This window comes from Serinus canaria, chromosome 28 (assembly GCF_022539315.1).
Source record: "Serinus canaria isolate serCan28SL12 chromosome 28, serCan2020, whole genome shotgun sequence".
NCBI lineage: Eukaryota > Metazoa > Chordata > Aves > Passeriformes > Fringillidae > Serinus > Serinus canaria.
The window spans coordinates 2,615,719-2,638,993 of NC_066341.1; the positions used below are offsets into that span (position 1 = coordinate 2,615,719).

General features: G+C 43.4%; 1 protein-coding gene across 2 annotated transcripts; it reads left to right on the forward strand.

Annotated features, from left to right (window-relative positions):
* The first annotated feature begins 107 nt into the window (after positions 1-107).
* On the forward strand, positions 108-18,888 carry LOC103822017 (scaffold attachment factor B1-like). Of its 2 annotated transcripts, XM_018921807.3 has the most exons (21): positions 108-440; positions 1,229-1,316; positions 2,694-2,758; positions 2,846-3,124; positions 4,221-4,283; positions 5,125-5,152; positions 6,099-6,600; positions 7,033-7,079; positions 7,501-7,601; positions 8,407-8,556; positions 8,655-8,755; positions 9,218-9,354; positions 9,890-9,978; positions 10,490-10,626; positions 11,240-11,533; positions 12,177-12,314; positions 13,443-13,479; positions 15,453-15,565; positions 16,299-16,411; positions 16,612-16,678; positions 18,479-18,888. In XM_018921807.3, exons 1-21 carry the CDS (start codon positions 246-248, stop codon positions 18,597-18,599), a joined length of 2,865 nt encoding a protein of 954 aa, XP_018777352.2. In that variant the 5' UTR covers positions 108-245; the 3' UTR covers positions 18,600-18,888. The 2 variants fall into 2 exon arrangements, 1 of the variants encoding a protein (XP_018777352.2); XR_001991783.3 differs by lacking the exon at positions 16,299-16,411 and having other exon boundaries at positions 110-440; positions 18,479-18,560.
* Positions 18,889-23,275: the final 4,387 nt, after the last annotated feature.

Below are 23,275 nucleotides of genomic sequence, written 5' to 3' on the forward strand. Positions count from 1 at the left end.
AGAGGGAGACCGGGGGCCGGCCGGCCGCGTGATGTCACCGCCGCTCCGGAGTTGGCGGCGCCGCGGAGCGCGCGGTCCGCCCGGGCCCCGGCGCGCATGCGCGCTGCCCCTCCCTCTCTTTCCCGCCCCCTCGCTCTCCCCTGCGCCCCGGTTCTCCTCCATTTTGTGCTGCGGCGGTGGCTGCGCCTCTCCCGCCTCGCTTCCACCCCGCCTCGCCCCGCGCCAGCGAGTCCAAACCGCGGCCCATGGCGGAGAGTCACTCACCGGGCGGGCTGGGCGAGTCTGCGTCCCTGGCTGGGCCTGTTGTCCCCGGTTCGGAGTCGGAAAGCCGGCGGCGGCCGCTGAGCGAGCTGCGCGTGATAGACCTGCGGGCCGAGCTCAGGCAGCGCAACCTGGACAGCGGCGGCAACAAGAGCGTCCTCATGGAGCGCCTGAGGAAGGTGAGGGCGCTGCGGCTGCCTCAGGCTGCGTGGGGCGGCTGCGACCCCGGCCCGGCGGGCACCGCTGAGGAAAATGGCGCCAAAGAGCGCCCGGGGCCGGGACTGCGCCGGGGCCCGGCGGGATCGGTGCGAGCGTTCGGTGCCCGGCGGGGCTGGGCCGGCCCAGGCTCGCCCCGTGAGCGCTGCTGCTGTCCCGGAGTGTCACCGAGCCCGCTCCGATCCCAGCGCTCGGCCCGGGTGTTCCTAGCTTCGTGCACCGCAGGGTTCTGCTGTTCTCTGAGCTGCTGGATTTACGGTTCTGTGCGCTGTCTGTCGGGATTCTTGCTGCCTACTGGTGTTTGTCTGGCAGTTTAGCTGGTAGCCCTTTCACTGTATCTTCATCGCAGCATTTCGTTTGTTAATACCATGAGGAATCCCTTCTCTGATCTGCTTGCTGTGTCCCAGAGCCGAGGATTTTACCCTGTCACAACAACCCGTGTGCCTGTGCACGGTTCCTAATGCTGTAGGATGGATGATGAACAGTTCCAAATACTGCAGGATTGATGATGAACAATTCCAAATGCTGTAGGATTGGCTCTTTTTTGCTGACAGTTTTCCCAAAACCTTCCACCAACATGTTACTCCCTGCTTGTTGCTTTGCTGTGGTGGTTTTTTGTCTGTGTATCCAAGTTGCTGATTCATGGTTTGGAATTTTTCAGCCTCTGGTGTGCAGCTTTTAAGCTCAACAAAAATGTACAAATGAATTTTTTAATGTCTATTTTTATATCTTTCTCTTTTGCCCCTGTTAGGCTATTGAGGAGGAAGGAGGGAATCCTGATGAAATTCCAGTGGTTTCAGAAAATATCATGAAGAAAACGCCAAAAAGAAGCAGCAAAGGTACAGGGCACCTTATAATCTTTGCGTTTTCAAGCAAATATACTCTTGAAATGGAACCTTCATAGTGGTTTTTTTTTTTTTTTGTTGCTGGTACTCTACCCCACATTCGTGCTAAAGTTTTTAGAGATGGATGATATAATATTAAACTTACCAGTCATTTCTTCAGAGAGTTTCACATGTTTAGCAAGGCAGGAAATATTGAAGGATCTGTTGGTTTGTTCGCAGAGTTCCCTGAAATTTGAATTAAGAATGACAAAGTAACACCGAAGCAGTGCCAGTGTTTTTAATACTTTGTTTTAATGTAGAAATGCAGAGTCTTTAGCTAGTGCAAATAAGCTCTGTAGTGTTATGCATTATAGCTAATAGAAATTGCAGTTTTCTTCTCAGAAGATAAGTTTTTTATCCATTTCTGAAGTCAGATATGTTATCAAGGCCTTATGCTTGGTTTCTGTAGTAGTGAGACAGTCTTATATAATCCTTATTTTCAGAAAATAATTTACTGGTTTTCTAAAAGTAGTCAATTAGCACAATTTAATCTTACTTTGTAAGCAAATAGTGTTTAAACTTTGCATTGGAGGTGAGCAAAATAACTAGTTTAGCTGGAGTATTTTTATTGCTAGATTTGGTTTACACAAAATGTAAATTTGTGAGATTAAGCTGGACTGTTTTGCTAGCTCATTTGTTTGATTTTAATCATCATACCTGATTTGGAGTGATGGTGCAATTGCTTGCAGGCTAAAATGTGACATCTTGACCACATAGAGGGCAAATGTCATAACTCTGGGTGAAAGAAATCTTTTAAATCATATTAATTTCCAAGTCTCATGTCTATTACAGTGCTTTTAATGCAGGGGTGGAAATAGATGAAATATTCCTCTTGGCTCTGAAATCCTTCTCACTTGTAATGTGCTTGTAGTTTTTGAGGAAAATCAAATTCATGAAAGGTCAAACAGCTGCTTAGCTCTGAGTTTGAGGAGTTGCTCCTTGGTGCTGAGGCTGGTGCAGTGTTTTCAGTAATTCCATTAATTGATATAATTCACATCCAGCTGGTGGGCAGAGCACTGCAGTGAAACCCAGAGCTAGAGTGGGCTTATTTCAGGATTTTGTGCTGTGTTTTGTTTATTTGGTTTATTTTTCTTCTCGTAAATGTCTGTAAAGAATTGAAAGGTTGAGGTAATAAATTGCTGCAATCTGAGCTGAGCCCAATGTTCTGGGGAGGTCACAGAGCTTGAGCTCCTGCCAGGTGCTGGACTGTGGCCTGTTTGTCACAAACAGGGACAAAACTGAAGGAAACACCAACTCTGGTGAAAATCTAAAGCTTGAGGGGTACAATTATCATTTCTGCTCTCATTCTAATGATGATGATGGTGTTGTCAGGACGTAGAGCAGATGAAGAGGGAGTGGAAGACAACGGCCTGGAGGAGGATTCTGGAGATGGCCAGGTACAGGGGGCTGCCTTTGGAGGGGGTGGTGACAGATGGCTCTCAAGTCACCCTGACTGTGACATGTGCTTTTTTTTCTTTTCACAGGACGATATTGAAGCAAGTTTGGATAACTTGCAGGATATTGACATGATGGATATTAGTGTGTTAGATGAAGCTGAAATAGATAATGGCAATGCAGTAGATTGTGGAGATGATTACAGTGCCCATAATATTCTTGACTCGCTCTCTGATAGTAAAGAAAATGCTGATGCAGAAGTGAAGGAACTTCCAGATCAGCCTGCAGAGTATGCTGTAGGTCACTTGGAGGCATCCCCACAATTTCCAGAAATTAAAGAAGAATCAAGAGAAATACCAATAGTGATGGTATGCATCTCTTATGTGTGTGGAATCAGGGTTTTCTTTTTAGAATTTATTTATTTCTGGATAAATAGCAAAGTGGTGGCTAAAGAGTACTTGGGAAAATTTGGAGCTGTATTGGTTCTTATGTCATTGCTTTTCTTTTCACATATTTGTGGAAATATGTGTCTTAATTTTTAAAATAGTTAAATATCATCAGTACACATGATTGTATTAATAGCAGTTTACAGAGCATTTGTTTTTAATCATGCTTTGAACTCTGCTTTATGTTATTAATTATAATATATATATTCTTATTTTAACATCTTTATTTTAGAGAACATATGAGGCATACAAATAGTGTACTTACTTCTCAACTGAACAGCACCATTCAGGGAATTGTATTCAAGGTTATTTTTCTGCTAAGATTGGGTCTTGCAGTTATTCAGTTGCTGAAAGTGTTTTTATGTTGGCTTTCTGTGTTCATCTGGCTGTTGACACTGGGCTAGAGGATAATCAAGTGCTTTATCTCTTGAAATGTACAACAAAGCATTTGAAAGAAGTTATTTCTGCCCCATCTAATGGGAGAGTGTTGCTCTTTGTTGTGTGTCCACATTGACTACAAGGTTCTAAACTTGTGTGGTTCTTTTCTAAAGCTGCAGAAGTAAACTTGGCCCCCTATCCCCAGGCATATCCTTGTCCTACACAAATCAAATGGAAATTGTCATAAAAAAGGAGGTTTTTTTAAGTGAGTAAATGTCTCGAGGCTAGGTCAGCTCCCATAATTACCAAGTCCTGTGGGTTTTTTGGCTCTGTGTTGTTGCTGTAAATGACAGGGATACAAATCAGAGAGATTTTGCTATTGGAATCCCTATACTTATAAGATTTTTGTGAGCTGACCATCATAGTTAAGAGATAATGAGAGATTTTATTCAGTCAGTGGGGATCAGGAAGAGTCCTGGGGGTTATTACTCAGTTTTTACCATTTTTGGTTGCTTTGGGTGCTGGATGTGTTTGCTGGTAAGAGCTGTCAATGCAAATACAAATCTTCACTTTCTCATTTAGGTTTAACTGACAATATTCCTTTTTAGATAATAATATGTCTCCTGTTTATTTTTTAAAGGTAGAGTTTGAAGATGTTGGGAACAGTTTAGATGCTTCTTCATCAGATATAACCATAATAAAGGTAAATGGTAGCCAGTTTTTCTTTACAAACAAAAAAAGCATAAAATACACAATATAATACTGTATGGTGAAACTGTGTGTGTATAGTGGGTGCGTTCTTCCTCTGCAAATAATGGGAATTAACCTTTGGATTTAATCATAGAGACAAAGGTTAATTTCTTTATCAGATCATATATGTGTGTATATATAAATATATATATATATATATGTATATACATATATAAAAATATATTTATGATGTATGTATCACACTGAGTTTGGTGGTGGATTGGATTCCTTTTATCTGATGTAAATACCAGCTCAGTGCCTTACATTATATTTAACTTCCATTAAAAATGTACATGTCCCAGGGTGAGAAGAAAGCTGGAACTGTCTATTCCTGAAATGCTGGCCTTGTTTCCAGATCACTCCTGGTAGGTTCAGAGCACCAGCTCCAGGTGAAGCTGGTGTTTCTGTTGATCCTGTTTTCAGAAAGGAGACTTCAGAAAACACAGGGTAGAGGAGGGTAACATGAAGATAAGCTTTCCTCTGTGCTGCTTGCATTTATTGATTTATTTATCCATGTGAATGTGTACCATGTGTTCAACAGGTGGCTGAATTCGAGAGGTTTTAAAGTTTTCAGACTTCATAAAACTTTTGAGAATATTAAAAGTTCATCTTATTTTTTTTTTTCTGATAAATTTATTTGAATTTCAATGTTTTCAAGGCTGAAATAGGCTAAATTATAGTAGTGCTTTTACTAAACACTCTCCTGTAATGGGTGGATAAGAAATGTCATTCGAAATAGCATCTTCCTTATGAAATAGTGATATTTCTCCTTTTCAAAATTTTTTTCACTACAGGAACTTGAAGAGTTACCTTTGGAGCCAGGTACTGTTTGTTTTTGTTTGGTTACTTTGATTTATTTTTTTAATTAAAAAAAAATCCTGGGCATTTGAACAGTTTCATTCTTCATTTAGGCTTTTTTGCGTCCCTGTTTGGTTTTTTTGGTTCTTTTTTTTTAATGCATTACTGTAGTGTACGTTATTATGGTGGAAAATCCAGGTCATGCAGGGTCATAGAGATTGGAAACCCAGTCATATCACCAGATCTGTGAATAACCACCCCTGGAAAACTTGTTTAATGCCATGAAATGGTTCCCTAGAACTGTTACTGCAGACTGAAGTTGAGGAACGAGCCTTAAAGATGTAAAGGTTCTGAAAACAGATCTTGTGATATCACACTGTACAGTGGTTCTGTGAATAAGTATAAATACAGGAGTGTAGGCAGTGCAAAGCTCTGGTGCAGAACTGAAATGAAGGAGGGACTGGACTTCAGAAGAAGGAACACGCTGCCATCAGGAATTTGCTACAGATCCCACTCGCTTTCTGGACTGCATACACACTCAGAACCATCAGAAGATGCCCAGTTCTCATGTTGGACTGTCTCTACTAAAAGAACTTCACAGAAATTTGGAAAATTGAACTCTCAGTGCCTTGATACGTTCAGTTAAGCGTCTCGGACTCTGGAAGCTAACTAGAGAAGAAACAGAGCTGAACGATTTGCTGAAGAATATGAAGGCTGAGCCCGAAGTTTTTTGTTAAATCTGTGGGGGCATTTTTCTTGGCTGTTGAGGTGCTAGGGCTGATTTGTCAGGGTGTGAGAGAGCAGTTAGCGTGGTAGGTGTAACACTGTGTACACTAGGGTTTTCCAATCTCTGTGTAGCTTAGCAGTTCTCTTGGTGTTAGTGTGGCAGCCATGCCAGTTCCACATTTGTGATTGCTGTATTTCCCTGGTGATTAAATCTTGTGCCATTCTATTCCTGTTAAATCCGTAGAAAATGAGAAAATACTCGACATTTTGGGGGAAACTTGTAAATCTGAGCTACTTAACGAAGAACCTCCCGAAGCGGAGCGGCCGCGTGCGCAGGAAGCCAGTAACGCGGGGCCAGGCAAGAGGCTGGCTGAGGAAGAGGACGCTCTCGCTGCCGCTCAGCTGGAGGAAGATGCTTTAGCTTTGGACAGCAAATCGGCCCAAGCTTTGGCAAGGAAGGAAGCAAAGCGTTTAGTGGTAGCGAAAGGGGAGACAAGTGAACAGAGCCCCGAGGAAGAGGCCCCGGACTCTGAAGGTGTAGTGGTAGAGACCCTAAGCGATCAGAGTAGCAAACGCTCCCAAGGCCTGGAAGCCTCTAGTGGGGAGACAGCGGAGAAAGGCGCAGGTGCCGAAGCCAGAGATAGCAAAGAAGATGGCAAGAGAGCAGAAGACAAAGCTAATTCTGAGGAATCTTCCCCTGCCACTAAAGAGTCCTCAGCCAGTGAGGGCGGTGATCAGAAAAAGAGGTTTGTTTTTTCTCCGTTCTAGACCAGATGCTATCTTTTATCATTGGTCCTTAAGTGATGCGAATAAGCTGTTTCCTTCAATTGGCCTCCGAGACTGATGAAATTGTAGCCTATTCCTAAAGGTCTCTTTTATTTCTCCATGTGTAAATATTTTTTTTTTTGTTCTTAAGAACAGTGGGTTTGATTTCTTTTCCTTCCTCAACCTTCAAAGGTTGTTTCCCCCAAATTACTCTTATTTCTGTCATCTGCAAAACAGAATTGTCCGTTTAGGGGTACAAATCCCTATTTCCTGTCACTCTTCTAGAAAATTGCCAATAATAGTGTTTATTTTGGAGCTAAGTTACTGGTAGGTATCCAGTTTTAGTTGTGCTGTCTAGAATTAATGGTCTTTTTGCATATGATCTCTTGAATAATGTGGTGTTTTATCTTTAGCCCTGTTGAAGACAAAGATACAAAGGCAGTCACAAAAGATGAGAAAGGTAGGTGCATATTTGGGGGTTTTTTGGGTTTTTTATTTTCAAATGACCTGTAGTAAAAAGGAGGTCTGTTAATTCAGTGAACTCTCAGTTGTAGTTGTAACACAGCCCTTCAAAATATAACTTACATATCAGTTCTTTGTAACTTCTGTAACATTATTAACAAACAGAGTTGGGGCTTATTTTAAATAAGTTTTTTTTTTTTTTTTTTTTTTTTGTGATGTAACATTTGATACTTTGTAATTCTCCTAACCGTGATTGAAGTACAGGAAGAAAATCTGTAGCTACAAACTCTTTGAGGCTCTTCAAATGCACATTTAACATGGAGAGTTTTATGAAGGAAAAACGTGGGGGATTTAGGACTCTGAATTTTGCACTGGTGCATTTGTGTTACACATGGTCTTTTGTGTTTTTTGTGCCCCAGGCCGTGTGGGGAGTGGTTCTGGCAGAAATTTGTGGGTTAGTGGACTTTCCTCCTCTACTAGAGCTACAGACTTGAAGAACCTTTTCAGCAAGTATGGAAAGGTATGTAATGGATATGTAAATTAACAAACCATTCTGTCAGTTTAAAAGGCTGACCTTAAATTTCACTCTTATTTTCCCTCATGAATAACTGGGCAGGCTGAGTTCTTAACTTTGTGTTCTTTGGAAAGGAGCACAGTTCAATAAAGAAGATTGCAGTGGAGGGGTAGGAGCAGAGATGGAATTTGCAGAGAATATCTGTGCAGATACCTGTGAGGATGAGGCAGTTCTTGACAGGAGAGACTGATAGATCATCATGTAGTAGTCTAATTACGTCTTGAGCATCCAGCAATTAATGCTGTTTTAAACTATTCCATTTCAAGGGGTATTCTCTGGAGAAACCCAGTCTTTGAGGGCAGACTCCCACTTGTTTTGCAGTGCCTGCTGGCCTATAAGAGCAGAAGTTGTGGAAGGGAGCTCTCTGTGTGACCATCTCCCCTTCTGCCAAATACTTTGTTTATGTCACTAAGTGCCACTGCCTGTCATAGATTGTCGTCTGTGGATACAGATGTCCTGAAAGGAAATAGAAAGTGGTAGTAGTTTTCTTTATTCAATTTTATTTTGGTTTTTACAGTCCAACTCTCCCTTCTCTGTGTATATCTGCCTTAAGCTCCTGACCTGCTCAGCAACTTGAAGCTGAATTTTCTGAGCTGCATTATTGAAGGTGTTCCTGCCTATGACAGGGGATTCATTGATCTAAATGGCTTTTAAAAGTCCTTTCCCATCCAAACTATTCTAAATGGTCATTAAGTTAGAATTTATTTAGTGACAGACCTGCAAACACAGAATATTTTGTTTTTTCCCTAAGGTGGTTGGTGCAAAAGTGGTGACAAATGCTCGCAGCCCTGGCGCTCGCTGCTATGGCTTTGTGACAATGTCAACATCTGAGGAGGCCACCAAGTGCATTAATCACCTGCACAGAACAGAGCTGCATGGTAAAATGATTTCTGTGGAAAAGGTAAGTGGCAGCTATTTCGTGGCAGTGTAGTGTAAATAAAAACATGCAATTTTATTCTCTGTCTCTGACTCTGTAATTCTTTCTGGCTGAATTTCTAGGCAAAAAATGAACCAGCAGGAAAAAAGCCTTCTGACAAAAAGGAAGGTGAAACAAGGAAAGAAAAAGACAGGCACCATTCTGCAGAGTCCAAATCTGAGAAGTAAAGTGTTGTTTTGTGTTTTATGATACTTAAAGACCACTCATTTCAAATATAGCCAGATGACCAAGTTGAACAGTAACTGTAATAAATCTTGATTTAATGTTTCATCCTGCATTTGAAATAGGGATAATGCTTGGAGAGTTGATGTTTTCCAGTAGTAAGGGCATCTTAACTGGCCCTCTGTTCAGAAATACAAAGCTCTTTAGTATTAGTATAAAAACTTGTTAGCTATATGAGGAGATACTAAATCAAATTATTTATAGATAAACCAGTATTTTTACCAGTCGTTTGTCCTCTGACTCTGTCTTGGACTCTACTTTTAACTGACAAATATTTCTAGGATTCAGTCTGTCTGTCTGTCTGGTAGACTGGCTGTGTGGTTAGTGAGTGATACTTCCAACATTGGTTTTTCAGTGCTTTGTTGCTTTTGAAAGAGGCATTTTGATTTCCTGCTTTTTGTAGATCTGTTGGTATTAAGAAGGAGGAGAAGATCGACAAAAAAGATGATGCTAAGAAATCAGAAAAAGATGAAAAAGAAGGAAAGGAAAAGGATGAACAAAAGACTGGGTCTTCTGATAGATCCAGGGCAAGCAAATCAGGTGATGCTGGCTGTCTTTCAGAAATGTTTTCAAGGTTACTTGTACATTATTAGATGTGATTGATAATTCAATAAAAAGAATCTTACTTAGTAGAACTGACACAAACATCAGAAAACACCTTGAAAATTTTGACTTCAATTCCTAATAACTTAAAACAGTTTCCATAATTCTTATGGAATTGTCACTGGGTTCAGACCTGACACTATGTGTGGTTTGTGTCCTTTTTTGGGCTTTTTTTTTTTTAACTGTGGCAAAGGATGTAGTTTTTGGACAGAAGAATGAAATTAAATTTGTGTTCTATTAGCTGTCATCCCTGCCAGAAATTACTGCTGTAATTTTGTGATAAATTTATTGCTCCCATCCTCAAGTTGGCCAAATCTTGGCAAGCTATTTAAATCACTAATAAGTTCCATAAGTTATTAAAAACCTCATTAAAATAACTTTTTACTATTTACTATCCTGATAGTTTTGAGTCTTGCAAGACTTGTTGAATGTCTTTTGTACCATTTATTTTTGGTTCTGTTTTGTTTTCTAGCAAGTCGAGGAACAGAAAGGACAGTGGTAATGGATAAATCTAAAGGAGAGCCAGTTATTAGTGTGAAAACTTCTGCATCAAAGGAGAGGGTAAGGCTAACTTCCAGAGAAGCTTTTGAGTAAAAATGGATGTCAAATAGATTGATGTGCTCAGAGATGAAGGGGTTTTAGCCTTGCATTTTGATACAATTATCCTTTTATCACTTTCTGGAAAGCATCAGGGTTTTAATGATGTGACAGAGGGGAAATTCTTCTGTTTCACCTTTTTTATACGTTTTTTCTGCTGACCTAGTGCAAGAAGTTGAGTTGCAATATGAAAAAGGTGTTAGGATGATGTGTTTCCCTGAGCTTGGAATGCTGTTGGTGTTTGTTGTTTGAAATCAGTGCAAGTCAGATTGTGTTCCTCTAGTATTTCTTTGTAATATTTAGAAGTTCTGCTCAAACTCCGGGTACTTTTCCTGGAATTCCACTGTTGTTTTTTACCTCTGGGGAAGGCATGACAGCCTGTTTTGTTCAGATTGACATAGTGTAGACATTTGCCTGGGAGTTATAGCTGAAAATGCACCATGTTCAGCTCATGCATTGTTCTGATTCATCTCAGAGCACAAAGAGCCAGGACCGCAAATCGGAGAGCAAGGAAAAGCAGGATATTTTATCTTTTGATAAAATCAAGGAGCAGCGGGAGCGGGAACGGCAGAGGCAGAGGGAGAGAGAAATCAGGGAGACCGAGAGGCGCCGGTGAGTTCCCAGGACCTCTGAACTTCAAATGGCATTTTTTACCCCTTACCTGTACCTTTAACTCCCTTACCTGTTCTCTGCTTTTGTTCAAAGCAGTTCTGTGCTGACCTTCCAACAGTGATATCTCAGATTGATTTCATACTAATTACTATCTCAGATTGATTTCATACAAATTATTGCTGGAACAGACATAATGCCAAGTGATAGAGGATTTTACTGTTGATATCAGTGTTCTCATCAGACTTCCATAGGTGCTTTCAGGCTTTTTCTTCCACTTGACTGGTTTTGAATGTTCTTGATTTTTCCCCAGAAGCTTGTAAATACTTTTTGTACATCATATTTCTGTCTTAGGACTTGCTGTGCTCTCTGAAAGCTTTTTCAGACCTTACTTAAGAGTAGATATATGTTACTTACGTAGAATTTTCACCTTTGCTTCTGTCATTTCTGTGGAGATTTTTATTTTCCCCTAAGCTTAACTGGGAAGAAGAGGGAGAAAATAAAACTTCTTTAAAAAAAAGGCAAAACCAAACAAGAAACACAACCCAAAACAAAGAGGCAGTAGAACTTGGTCTGAAGAATCTCAATTAAAAATTAAGTATCTTTTTTAAATTAGAGAGAGAGAGAGGCGAGACCGGGAGCAGCGCCTGGCGGCCATCCACGAGCGCGATGAGAGACAGAGGCTCCAGAGGGAGCGGGAGCGGCTGGAATTCCAACGGCAGCGCCTGGACAGAGAGCGCCTGGAGAGGGAGAGGCTGGAGAGGGAAAGGATGCACATAGAGCAGGAGAGGAGACGGGAGCAGGAGCGAATCCAGAGGGAGAGGGAGGAGCTGCGACGCCAGCAGGAGCAGCTGCGCTACGAGCAGGAGCGGAGATCTGCCATGAGGAGACCTTATGATCCTGACAGCAGGTGAGGAGCAGGGCAGTGGGGCTCCAAACTCCTCCAAACATCCCCCTGGGGAGCCTGTGGAAATGGGGAGCACTCTGGATAAGGCAGTCATGGGAGCTCACAGCTGAAAGACTCTTTAGATGCTGCTTAACTCTAATAGCAACTTGAAGAACAGCAAATACGTGCTTGTACACTGTAAGCACTGTTTGAGCCTACTCTTTCCCAAAGAGGGATGACTAAGAGTAGTAACAACCCAGAGTTGTTACTTCTTTGAGTAACAGAGAGTAGAGTAGTAATAATAGAGTTAATAGAGTAGTAGAGTTGTAATAATAGAGTGGTAGTAGAGTAGTACTAGTAGAGTGATGATAATAATAGAGTTAATAGAGTAATAATAATAGAATTAATAAAGTAGTAATAATAGAGTTAATAGAGTAGTAGAGTTGTTTGTATCAACTCTAAATGGTAAGGGGAAAGATATTCTCTTCTCATGCCACCACGTGCTGAAATTAAGCTATTTTTGGTAAACCAATTTTTCTCTGAAACTGAAATGCGACTCCTGCTTGACACACATAGATTTTTGATTCCTGGGTTAGATGAGGTTTGAGAGAGCAGGAAAAGGGAGGTGGTTCTGGTGCTGCTGCTGATGTGAGCTCTGTGTGTGCAGGAGGGATGACCCCTACTGGCCCGAGGCCAAGCGGCTGGCGCTGGACGATCGCTACCACTCGGACTTCGGCCGCCAGGATCGCTTCCACGACTTCGACCACCGCGAGCGCGGCCGCTACCAGGAGCACTGCTTGGACAGGTTGGCACGGCACTGCCTCTTCTGCTTCTTCTTCCTGTGCCTTCAGGGAAATTTGGTGTCATCTTGTGGCTTGAGTGGTGTCAGCAGAGTAAAAGGAATCACTCCTGATTTCACACATGCTTGCAGTCCTTTGTTTTTGTGGGTAAGGAACTATCGAAAGAGGACGACCCCCATGGCAGGGAGGAATGATGAGGAGGACTCCATCTTATCAGAAGGCTAATTAATTACTTTATGATACTATATTATTCTATACTATATTACATTACATCTAAACTGAATCTGCCAAGCACTCAACTCTGCACACAACACAGAATCTCGTGAATGTCAGCCCACAATCCCCACACACACACACACACACACTTGGCCCTGACAGGCCAAGGAAACAAAACACCATCACTCTGGGTAAACAATCTCCATATTGCACTCTACTTTGACACAACACAGGCACAACAAATAAGATAAGAATTGTTTTTCCTTTCTCTGAGGTTCAGAGAATGTGAATCTCAGAAATATTCTTGGCAAGAATTGTGCCTTGCTTTTCTCTGTGAAGAGAAATGTGGCTACAAGGGCCATAGGGACATAGAGCTACATAAAGATTGTAAGTCAAGTCCTAATGCAGTCTGCCATGATGCTGACAGAGATACAACAGCTCCTCTCAAGGTGTATGGAAGTCTGCTTTATGAGCCCCTAAGATTTAGCTGTTTCCTTTTGCTTTAAAACTTCCCCTATTTTCATCTTAGCAGCCTGGCTAATGCAGGTTTTTAGCACCACAGAATGGAAAAATATTTTCTCTGTGGTGCCATTGAGATTTCTGTTTGCTCTCAAGGAATCTCTAGTGAAAACTGTACATTTCTGGCACTGGTAGATTCACTCAATGTTCTCCCTTGGTGTCACTGAGTACCTGGCCATCCTCAGTGCTGCCTTTTTTACCCATATTACAGTGATAGGTGTTAGTTTGATCTCTTTTTGTGCTATGAAGCAAGAACTCTTTTGAGTTATCTTGCCACTGAACATTAGCATCCAGATTTACAGCTTAATGAAGATTAACTTTTCATATGTTATTTCATACAGACCTTGGAATTATAATTACAGTGTTGATTCAACTGAAACTTTTCTTTTTTGTTCCAGGAGAGACTGTAGGGGAATTCCAGATCGAGATGGGCAGGTATGTTACAACCAGATTACTGCTTCAGTTAAGAACCGAAACAAGCTGACCCCAAAGCAGAAGGGACACAGTGTGCACACAGCACAAACACAATCCATTCAGCTGAGATACTTGAGCAGAACTAATTTTGTGTGCTAATGAGCATAAAGTAAATTATTAGGTTATCTGCTTGCTGGGGTGGTAGCCTGAGGTACAGGCAAGGGGAAACTTCTGAGTGATGGGAGCGTCTTTTCAGGCTGATGTGTGGCAGTAAAAGCTTTTTGATTGACCATCTTAGGTGTTAAGAGAAAGCTGCAGTGCTTACTTAGCTGGCAATGGATGCCTTCTCTCACATTTATCTCAGTGAAACAACTGGTGCCAGAATGAAACAAGGCTGTAAAAGGACAGGTGTGAAAATCAATGCCACAATGGGATTCAAAACCTTTCATTTCTGAAGAGAGGTAGGAAGTAAGCAGACATTCTCTATAAAAATGTACAATCTGAAGCCAAGAACGTAAGCCTTAAAAAATCTTACCAAACACTAAAGATCTCTCCCACCAGTGAAAAATAAACACCTGGAGTGAGCCAGGCCCTACAACAGAACCTGTACAAAATGAGACAGCCATAATTTTTTTTCCAAAAAGCCAAATTTTTGCAATCCTAGAATGTTGGGAAGAATGCAAGTTTGACAAGAAAGTCTCACAGATATATATGCTTAGCAGAAAGATTTTTAAATGTGGAGTCTGATGAAGGAATAGAGATGGAAGCAAGTTTTGATAAAGAGGAAAAGAATTGCTGAGGCAGTCTTACAGGATGACCAAGGAGGCAAAGGGTTTTTATGACTTAAAGCAAAGGATAAACCCACCCCAAACAAGATGTTTTTACCAAGCAGAAAGAGAGCACAGACAAAGAAGTCAGCAAATGTTGCAAGTAAAAAAAAGGTCTCAGAATTTTCCACTGCAAGAAAACTGAAAAGCAACTTCTAGCTTAAACTGTAATGTACTGACTTTTAGTGATTTGAAAATAGTAACATGAATGTGGTAATTATAGTAGTTATGATAGGCTATAGATAAAAGTTAAGGGATAGATTGGTTCTACTGGATGAAGATGCTCAGCAAAGAAAAGTATAGAATGCATTGGAACCAAAAGAAAAGTATAGAATGCATTGGAACCAAAAGAAAAGTATAGAATGCATTGGAACCAAAAGAAAGTATAGAATGCATTGGAACCAAAAGAAAAGTATAGAATGCATTGAACCAAAGAAAGTATAGAATGCATTGGAACCAAAAGAAAAGTATAGAATGCATTGGAACCAAAAGAAAAGTATAGAATGCATTGGAACCAAAAGAAAAGTATAGAATGCATTGGAACCAAAAGAAAAGTATAGAATGCATTGGAACCAAAACCAAAGGGTCTCCAGGCCTGCCTGCAGCTGGAGCTGACAGCTGTGGGCACAGGCTCTGTCACCCACAACCCTGGACTGCTGTAACTCTTGGATGTAATAAATTGCGTTTAGAAGAGCTGCCTGGAGTCCTGTATCTCTCATTCAGGCTCTTACAGTGGCGCCCAACATGAGGCACCATTAGTCAGAGCCTGAATGAGGAATGTGGGACTCCAGTCCTGCCTGCAGCTGGAGCTGACAGCTGTGGGCACAGGCTCTGTCACCCACAACCCTGGACTGCTGTAACTCTTGGATGTATTTAACTGCATTTAGAAGAGCTGCCTGGAGTGCCACATCCCTCATTTTAGGCCCTTACAGCGGCACCCAATGTGAGGCACCATTAGTAAGAGCCTGAATGAGGGATCTGGGTCTCCAGGGTCATGGGCAACAGAGCCTGTGCCTCCAGCTGTCAGCTCCAGCTGCAGGCAAGCCTGGATGTATCAAACTGCATTTAGAAGAGCCACCTGGAGTCCCACCTCCCTCATTTCAGCTCTTACACCAGGAGACAGCTTGTGGTGTTTTTCAGCCTGACCGTGTCCTGTTTGCCTTGCAGCACTACCCAGACGAGCGGCACGGGGGCCCCGAGCGCCACTCCCGGGACAGCTGGGGGGGCTACGGCTCCGACAGGAGGATGAGTGAGGGAAGAGGGATCCCCCCACAGACCCGGTTAGTGCCTGGCACATCAGGGAAGTGACTGGGGGCTCTTCACATTTCCTCAGTGAACCTTTGAAGGGTGGCAACAGAAGCAGCTTGACAAGTGTGAATCCTCTCTCCAGATCTTTGAGCATCTGCAGGAGCAGGGAATTGCCACGTGTAGCTCCTCAGGAGAGTGAAGCTCTGTAGTGAGTAAAGAGCTGCTCAGTTAGCTCAGCTCCTGACTGTGCTTCTCCTGTAAATAACTTGCATTTCTACAGATGAGATTCAGTCTGTTTCTCCAGTAAGGCCTACACAAGTCTCATTCATGGCCAGTGGTCAGGTTTTAAAGGAAATTGAGTGAGAAGTCTCTGCAGTGGTGGGGGTAGAGAACTTGGACTCACCTGAATTGTAGTGGTTTCTCTTTAAACCAGTTAATCAAGCTGGGCATATTCCAGCTGCATGATTTTCAGACAGAGGAGTGGCAGCCAATGATTTAATCCATGCCCAAGTATTTCAATCCATTGCAATATCCATGATGTCTCTGGATGAAAAAAAACAAGTTTTGTTGTGTGAAGGATGCTGTTCAGCAAGTGTCTGTCCTTGTTTCTCTTTGACCAGTTCTGATTGCAGTGGTTGGGTGGCTACAGCTAGAGCTTGATTAACCCTTTAACACACTTTGGCATGGGGTATGGTGTTTGGCTTTACCCTGTGCTGCTCAGTGGGTAGGGGACATACCTAGAAGATGTTCTTTTATTTTTTTAAGAGATGGACGTGACTGGGGAGATCATGGTCGAAAGTTAGAGGGGCATCAAGATCGTACATGGCAGGGAAATGTGGATGGAGGAGTGATGGGACGGGATCATGAGAGATGGCAAGGTACACTTGCTGCTTACCAGTGTGATTGTGGTTCTTTTCTGTGAATTACTGCTGCTGAACCTTCTAGTGGTAGTTAAATTACTGAGAAATCAAATGAAATTCTGGGAACAAGGTGACATTTTTATTAGAGAAGCACAAAAACCTGTATTTTTCTTTTTTTTTTTTTTTTTTTTCCTTTTTTTTTTCTCTTTTTGAATTAGGTGGTGATAGAAGCATGCCTGGTCAGTCAGGACCAGGCCATGGGATGACTCGAGGAGGGACATCAGGGTAAGAACCTCTGTCAGAATGCTTATAATGCTTTTGTAATACTTTGATCTCTATAAGCCTGGATTGGCAAGGGGGAAGAAAAACCTCAACAAATTAAAGAAACACCTTTCAGAGTGTAGGAATGTGCCCCCTGTTGATGGAGTGACCAAATGATTCTTTGTCTGCTTAAAAAGGCCAAAAGCCCAGAAATTTCTCTCCCAGTTTGGCACAAAGACACCTCACAGGACCTTTGGGATTCACCTCACACCTGGGGCTGTCCCCTGGACAGAGGCCAAGAGGTCCCACCTGGGTAATTCACTGAAAAAGGAAGAGAACAAAATAAATAATTGCTTTTGTGGGGTGTTATAGCAGGAGCAAAGACCTCTCACTCTCTTGGTTTTTCTCTGTAAGAGCTTTGTTATTTTGCCTTTTATTAAACCTTTTTCTGTTTCCAACACTTCCTCAGAAGCCATCCTGCTCATTTGATGCCATTCTGGGCAGTCTTGGGTGTGATGGGTTCCTCTTAGAGCTCTTAGGGCCTGGCTCAAGCAGATCCCATCCTCAGAGCCTCCCCTGGGCAGTGCCCAACGTGTCCCTGTTGTGTTGAAGCAGTGAGCCCCTAGCAAGGAGAAAGGAAAAACCCAACAAATTAAAGAAACCAACAAATTAAAGAAACACCTTTCAGAGTGTAGGAATGTGGGAGTGACTAAATTATTCTTTGTCTGCTAAAAAAAGCAAAAAGCCCAGAAGTTTCTCTCCATGATTGCAGAAGGCTGATCCTCACTTTATTGTACTAAAACTAAATTCTACTCTTCAGAAAAACCCATCACCCTTGGCACACAGTCCAGTACAGCTTTGACCTAATTGGTCAGTCCATCCAAGCACCATCCAGAGTCCAATTGAGAAATCACCCTTTGCTACACACATCTCCATAACCCATTCCACATGTGCACAACAGCAGGTCCAGCAAAACACCATCACCAGAGTCCAGTTAAGAAATCACCCTCCACTAAAAGAATCTCCATAACATATTCCACATGTCCAGTTAAGAAATCACCCTTTGCTAAGCAAATCTCCAAACACCATCCCCAGAGGCCAGTTCAGGAGATTTGCTTAGCAAAGGGTGATTTCTTAACTGCACTCTGGGGATGGTGTTTGGAAGATGTTCCTGGGAAGCTGTGAGAAAGCTCAGGGAAAATGAGAAACAATTCTTACCTTGGTGCACCTGTGGAATGGGTTATGGAGATTTGTTTAGCAAAGGGTGATTTCTTAACACCCATTTCTTACTCACCCTTTGCTAAGCACATCTCCATAATACATTCCACATGTGTCCAGTGTGTCCAGTACAGCTTTGAGCTAACTGGTCAGTCCCTCCAAACACCATCCAGTGTCCAGTTCAGAAATCACCCTTTGCTAAACAAATCTCCATAACCCATTCCACAGGTGCACCAAGGTAAGAATTGTTTCTCATTTTCCCTGAGCTTTCTCACAGCTTCCCAGGAAAACCCTCCAAACACCATCCCCAGAGGCCAGTTAGGGAGATTTGCTTAGCAAAGGGTGATTTCTTTACTGGCCTCAGGGGATGGTGCTTGGAGGGCTTTCCTGGGAGCCTGTGCACACCTGGAACCTGTCAAGGAGATTTGCTTAGCAAAGGGTGATTTCCTAACCCATTCCACACTGCACAACAACAGGTGCAGAAATGAAGTTACAATTCTTATCTCCTTTTCCCTGAGCTGTCTCCCAGCTCCCCAGGGAGCTGTCTGTCTGTCTGTCTGTCTGTCTGTCTGTGCAGGGGTGGTGATGCTCTCGCTGTCGTTGCAGGCGCGGAGGCTTCGCCGGGAGCCAGGGCCAGGCTGTGCAGGGCACTGCTGTGCCAGGGGTGTTTGCAGCCCCCCAGAGGAGCCCCAGGCTGGGTGAGCCTCGCTTCAGCCGCCGCTACTGACGCCTCCTGTGCACAAAGGGGGTGTTTTTAATGCCACCTGACAGTGGGTGGGAGTTTTATTAACCCAGGGTCACCTTGAGGTTGTGATTCTAAAAATGCCAGACTGCTGCTGTGCTCTAGCCAAATCCTGTGTCAACTTTGGTTTGGGGTTTGTTTGGTTTGGTTTGGGTTTGTTTTTTTTGTTTGTTTGTTTGTTTGTAATGAACATGGTGTTGGTCAAACATCGCTTTTGAGTTTCTGTAAGTGAAACATTCCATTTTTCAGAAGGAATAAAATCCGTTTATGGCTACTGGTTTTTTGTTTGTGGAGTCTTTGGTGACCTTGTGAGAGGTTTAAAAGTCATTAAAGAGACAATCTGCTCTTAGCAGTCTGAGATTTGAAGAGAACTGACAGATCTGTGGCATTGTGGATGTGGAGGGGCCTGGCAAACTCTGCCTGTCTTTAATTACTTCCTTTGTGCCATTAAGTTTAAATATTATTTCTGCATTTCCATTTTAGTTTTCTGTCATGGGAATAGAAAGAGGAGGAGGAAGGAAAGCTGGGAGAAGGAGAGAGAGGAGGAAGAAGAAGGAAGGAGGCCTGAAAAGTAGGATTGAGTTCAGTCTAGGGCTCAGTGCTCACCTGTTCACCTCCCTCTGATGCTGACAGCCTGCTCTGCTCATTGCTTTGCACCTTCTACATGAAAACCTAAAAGCCAAACATGAGAATGCTCCCAGGGTCAGAAATCACATCTCCCCCCGCCTCAGCAGCACCACAAACACACCTGGGGGCCACAGAGGGGGCAGGAAGTGCCCTACAGCTCCTGGGCCCTCTGGGGATGCTGAGGGGAAGGAGAGACCAAGGACAGGTGTCCCCTGGGCTGTGCTCACAGGTTTGGGGTGATCTCACAGTGGTGGAGCCCCTAAGTCACAAATTTTAATTCTTTCTTTTCTTCCCTGTGGCTCATCTTTATTTCTTCCATCCACTTCTGGCTTCCTGTCCCTGTGTTCTAATTCCTCCCTTTAAAACTTTCTATTCATACACATACTGAAAAATAATGTTAATTTATAGAATAACTATTGTATAACTAATTTATAGAATACATAGAATTTTAGAAGGTAAGGAATTCTGAATACAGATACATACAGCTCTTGAACATACAAATATAACTTTCATATATATATATAAATTAAACATAAAGACCTGGAAATGGTAAGAAAATCGGTTCTGGAAGGAGGAAATGGAGGTTTCTGTGTTGATTTTTTCCTGTCTCTTCCCAAGCTGCAGGCTGAGTTTGGCTGGATTGAAATCGCTGCCGCCGCCTGGCGGTGATGGGGAGGAACTGCAGCGTCCTGAGGGCTCGCTCTGCCCCCTTGTGGGTAAAGGTGGTACTGCAGGGCAGAAACGGCGGTGACACCGGGGACTCACTGCTGGCCCTGGCCCAGTGACACCGGGGACTCGATGGTGGCCCTGGCACAGTGACACCGGGGACTCACTGCTGGCCCTGGCACAGTGACACTGGGGACTCGATGGTGGCCCTGGCACAGTGACACCGGGGACTCACTGCTGGCCCTGGCACAGTGACACTGGGGACTCACTGCTGGCCCTGGCACAGTGACACCGGGGACTCACTGCTGGCCCTGGCACAGTGACACCGGGGACTCGATGGTGGCCCTGGCACAGTGACTGACACTGGGCATTCTCTGCTGTCCCCAACACAGTGACATCAGCGGCTTGCTGCTGTCCCCTGGCACAATGACATCAGGGACTTGCTGGTGTCCCCAGCATGGTGACATCAGGGATTCACTGCTGTCCCCAGCACAGTGACACTGAGGGGACACTGGGGGCTTGCTGCTGTCCCCAACACAGTGACATCAGCGGCTTGCTGCTGTCCCCTGGCACAGACACTGGGGACTTGCTTGTCCCCAGCATGGTGACATCAGGGATTCCCTGGTGTCCCCAGCACAGTGACATCAGGGGTTTGCTGCTGCCCCCAGCACAGTGATACTGGGCATTCTGTGCTGTCCCCAGCACAGTGACATTAGGGATTTGCTGTTGTCTCCTGGCACAGTGACATCAGGGATTTGCTGGTGTCCCCAGCAGAGTGACACTGGGAACTCACTGGTGATCCCAGCAGAGTGACACTGGGCATTCCCTGGTGTCCCCAGCACAGTGACACTGGGGATTTGCTGCAGAGGGATCCACCAAAAGCTGTGTGACCTCCTGGGGAAGGCAGGAAGGAGCCCCAGGAGCTGAAGTCTCAGTGTGGTTGTTCCAGAGGGATCCCAGCAGGATCCAAAGGGGGACCCAAGTGACATCCAGAACATCACAGAACCACAAGTGAACAGGAAAACAACACCAAAAAGTTCATTTGCTGAAGGGCAGGATTGCACACAGGAAGGGGTGTGGGGTTGCTTTGGATTTTTTGGGAAACTCACCCATATTCCCATCGATTTATAGGAGATCTAATATAAAACAGCAACAAAAAAAGCTGGGTACCCCCTGGATAGCTGCACACTGCACACCTGTCACTTCAGGGTTAACAAATTCCTTTCACTGCCCTGAACATCACCACAAAGAGATTTCAGAATTATTTTTAACAGCTCGCAGCACGACCCAGAAATGTAAGCCTTGGAAAAACAAAATTTTCCCTTTATTTCTATTGCACCTGTTTCACAAAGAGCCACATGGCAGAAGTTCCTTCTGCTGCAAAATGCTGCAGCAGAAAAAACTGGGTTTGAACAGATCAGAAAGGAAAACTGAGCTTTGGAAATCATCATGAGCTGACCCCAAAATACCAACACTATTTTTACAAATCACTGTGCACTTACAAAGCCTAAGTCTTGCCTCAATTTTATTTAGCATTCAATTATTTAAAAACCACAAGCATTTTAGCAGATGATGAAGATACTCTTACCACCACTGGGTACCAAAATTGAACCTGCAGGGGGAATATTTTTAAAGAGCACCAAATACTCTTTGGAACTACCAAGAGAACACCCACGAGGAGTGGGGACAGATTGGTTTTCTTATTTCCACAACTACCCAGGGCTGCTTGGGGAAGAAGTTTTTCAATGTTGTTGTGTATTTCTGTGTAAAAAATGCATGGTAAAAATCAAAATAGCTCAAGGGAGTCCAGTTCTAGTCCTGGTTTCAGCATTTGTGAGTGAGAACATCCACCCAGCTCCTCAGCAGTGGCCATTAGGACACTCCCAGAGCTTCCTGCAAGGAATGAACCCAAAGCCTTGGCTTTGATTTAATAACAGGGTCATTGTACACAGTGCAGTAGACTTTGCCCTCTTTATTTCAGCTTTTCTGTCCTTCCTAGAGCCCTGGGTACAGAGTCAAACACACCACTCATTTACAAACCACCTTAAAACAAACATCTCACTTGGCCAAACAAAAAAAACCTTGCAGAGCTCCAAGATGAAAATGTTTATCCCAGCAATGTCAGGAAGTTCCTGACAATATTCCTGGGCAATATTGCTTAAGGACTGGGATTTGGGATCCAGCAAATCCACCCTGGGCAACCTGACAGTTTTAATGACACCCTGCACCACACCCAGCCAGCCCTGCTGCCCACAGACCTGGGAGCAGCAGCAGGGAACAGATTCACTCCCTGGGCCCTAAAGATCCATTTTCCTTCTGGGGTATCCTCATTTTGGGCCAGACTGGAATTTGGGACAGTTCTGAACAGGAAACCCTCAGCTGCTGCCAAGACTAGAGAAAAAGCTGAGCTTAAAACTGCCCTGGGAAGTGTGCAGGGCAGGTTTACTGTGAAAACACTTGCCAGCAAAGGTTTGGTTATGTTCTTTAAAAGGAAACAAATCAGAATTTATTTCATAAAGCCTCTGATTTGGTTTTTATTTACTCCCTGTAGCAGCTGAGGTTGTAGGAACATGGCACAGCAGAGGATGGACAGATGAACTCAGAGGATCCCTGAACATCTCTGGGGCCTCACTGCCAATTTTTTCTGGTATTTTACCCCCTGTGATGTAGAGAAGAATCATCTCCATTTCCCAAAAGGGAAACTGAGGCACAGAGCCACAGTTCAGCATTTGCAGGAATTCACCAGCTCACAGCCTTTGAGAGCAGCTGGAGAACTTCAGCCCCTCCTGAAATCTCAGCCTGAATCTCCCACCCTCAGATCAGTCTCTGCAGAGTCAGCACCAAATCCAAGTCCAGAGTCCAGACCAAATCCAATCCAGAGTCCACCAAATCCTTGTTACTTGCAGGTAAAAGCATTGAAATGTTGGGAAATGAGCCCTAGAAACACACATTTGGCATTTTCCTCATATTAAAAAGAAGTCATAATACACACATTAACACTGGAACAGGCAAAAGAAATTTCATCTGAAGGAAAGATTTCCTCGTGACCTTGTTCACCCTGGTTAGGGACAGATTTATTTAGATTTTCTACCAAAATCCCAAGTTCTCAGCTGGCATGGACACACTGAACTCCAGTCAAGGCAAGTTCTGCTCACACCCAGCAGGAGCAGCAGCATTTTTAACCCATCTCTCACATTTCACAAGGACCATTTCCTCTTTTGGACTCTCTGGTGGAAGGCTGTTCATGTAACTACCACCCCAGCAGCCAAAAGAATAAGATCAGCTTGATTTTGCACTTAAAAATAAATTCTTTATTATCCAGAAAGAGCCAAATCATCATCTCACATCATGGAAATGGTCATTTTAAA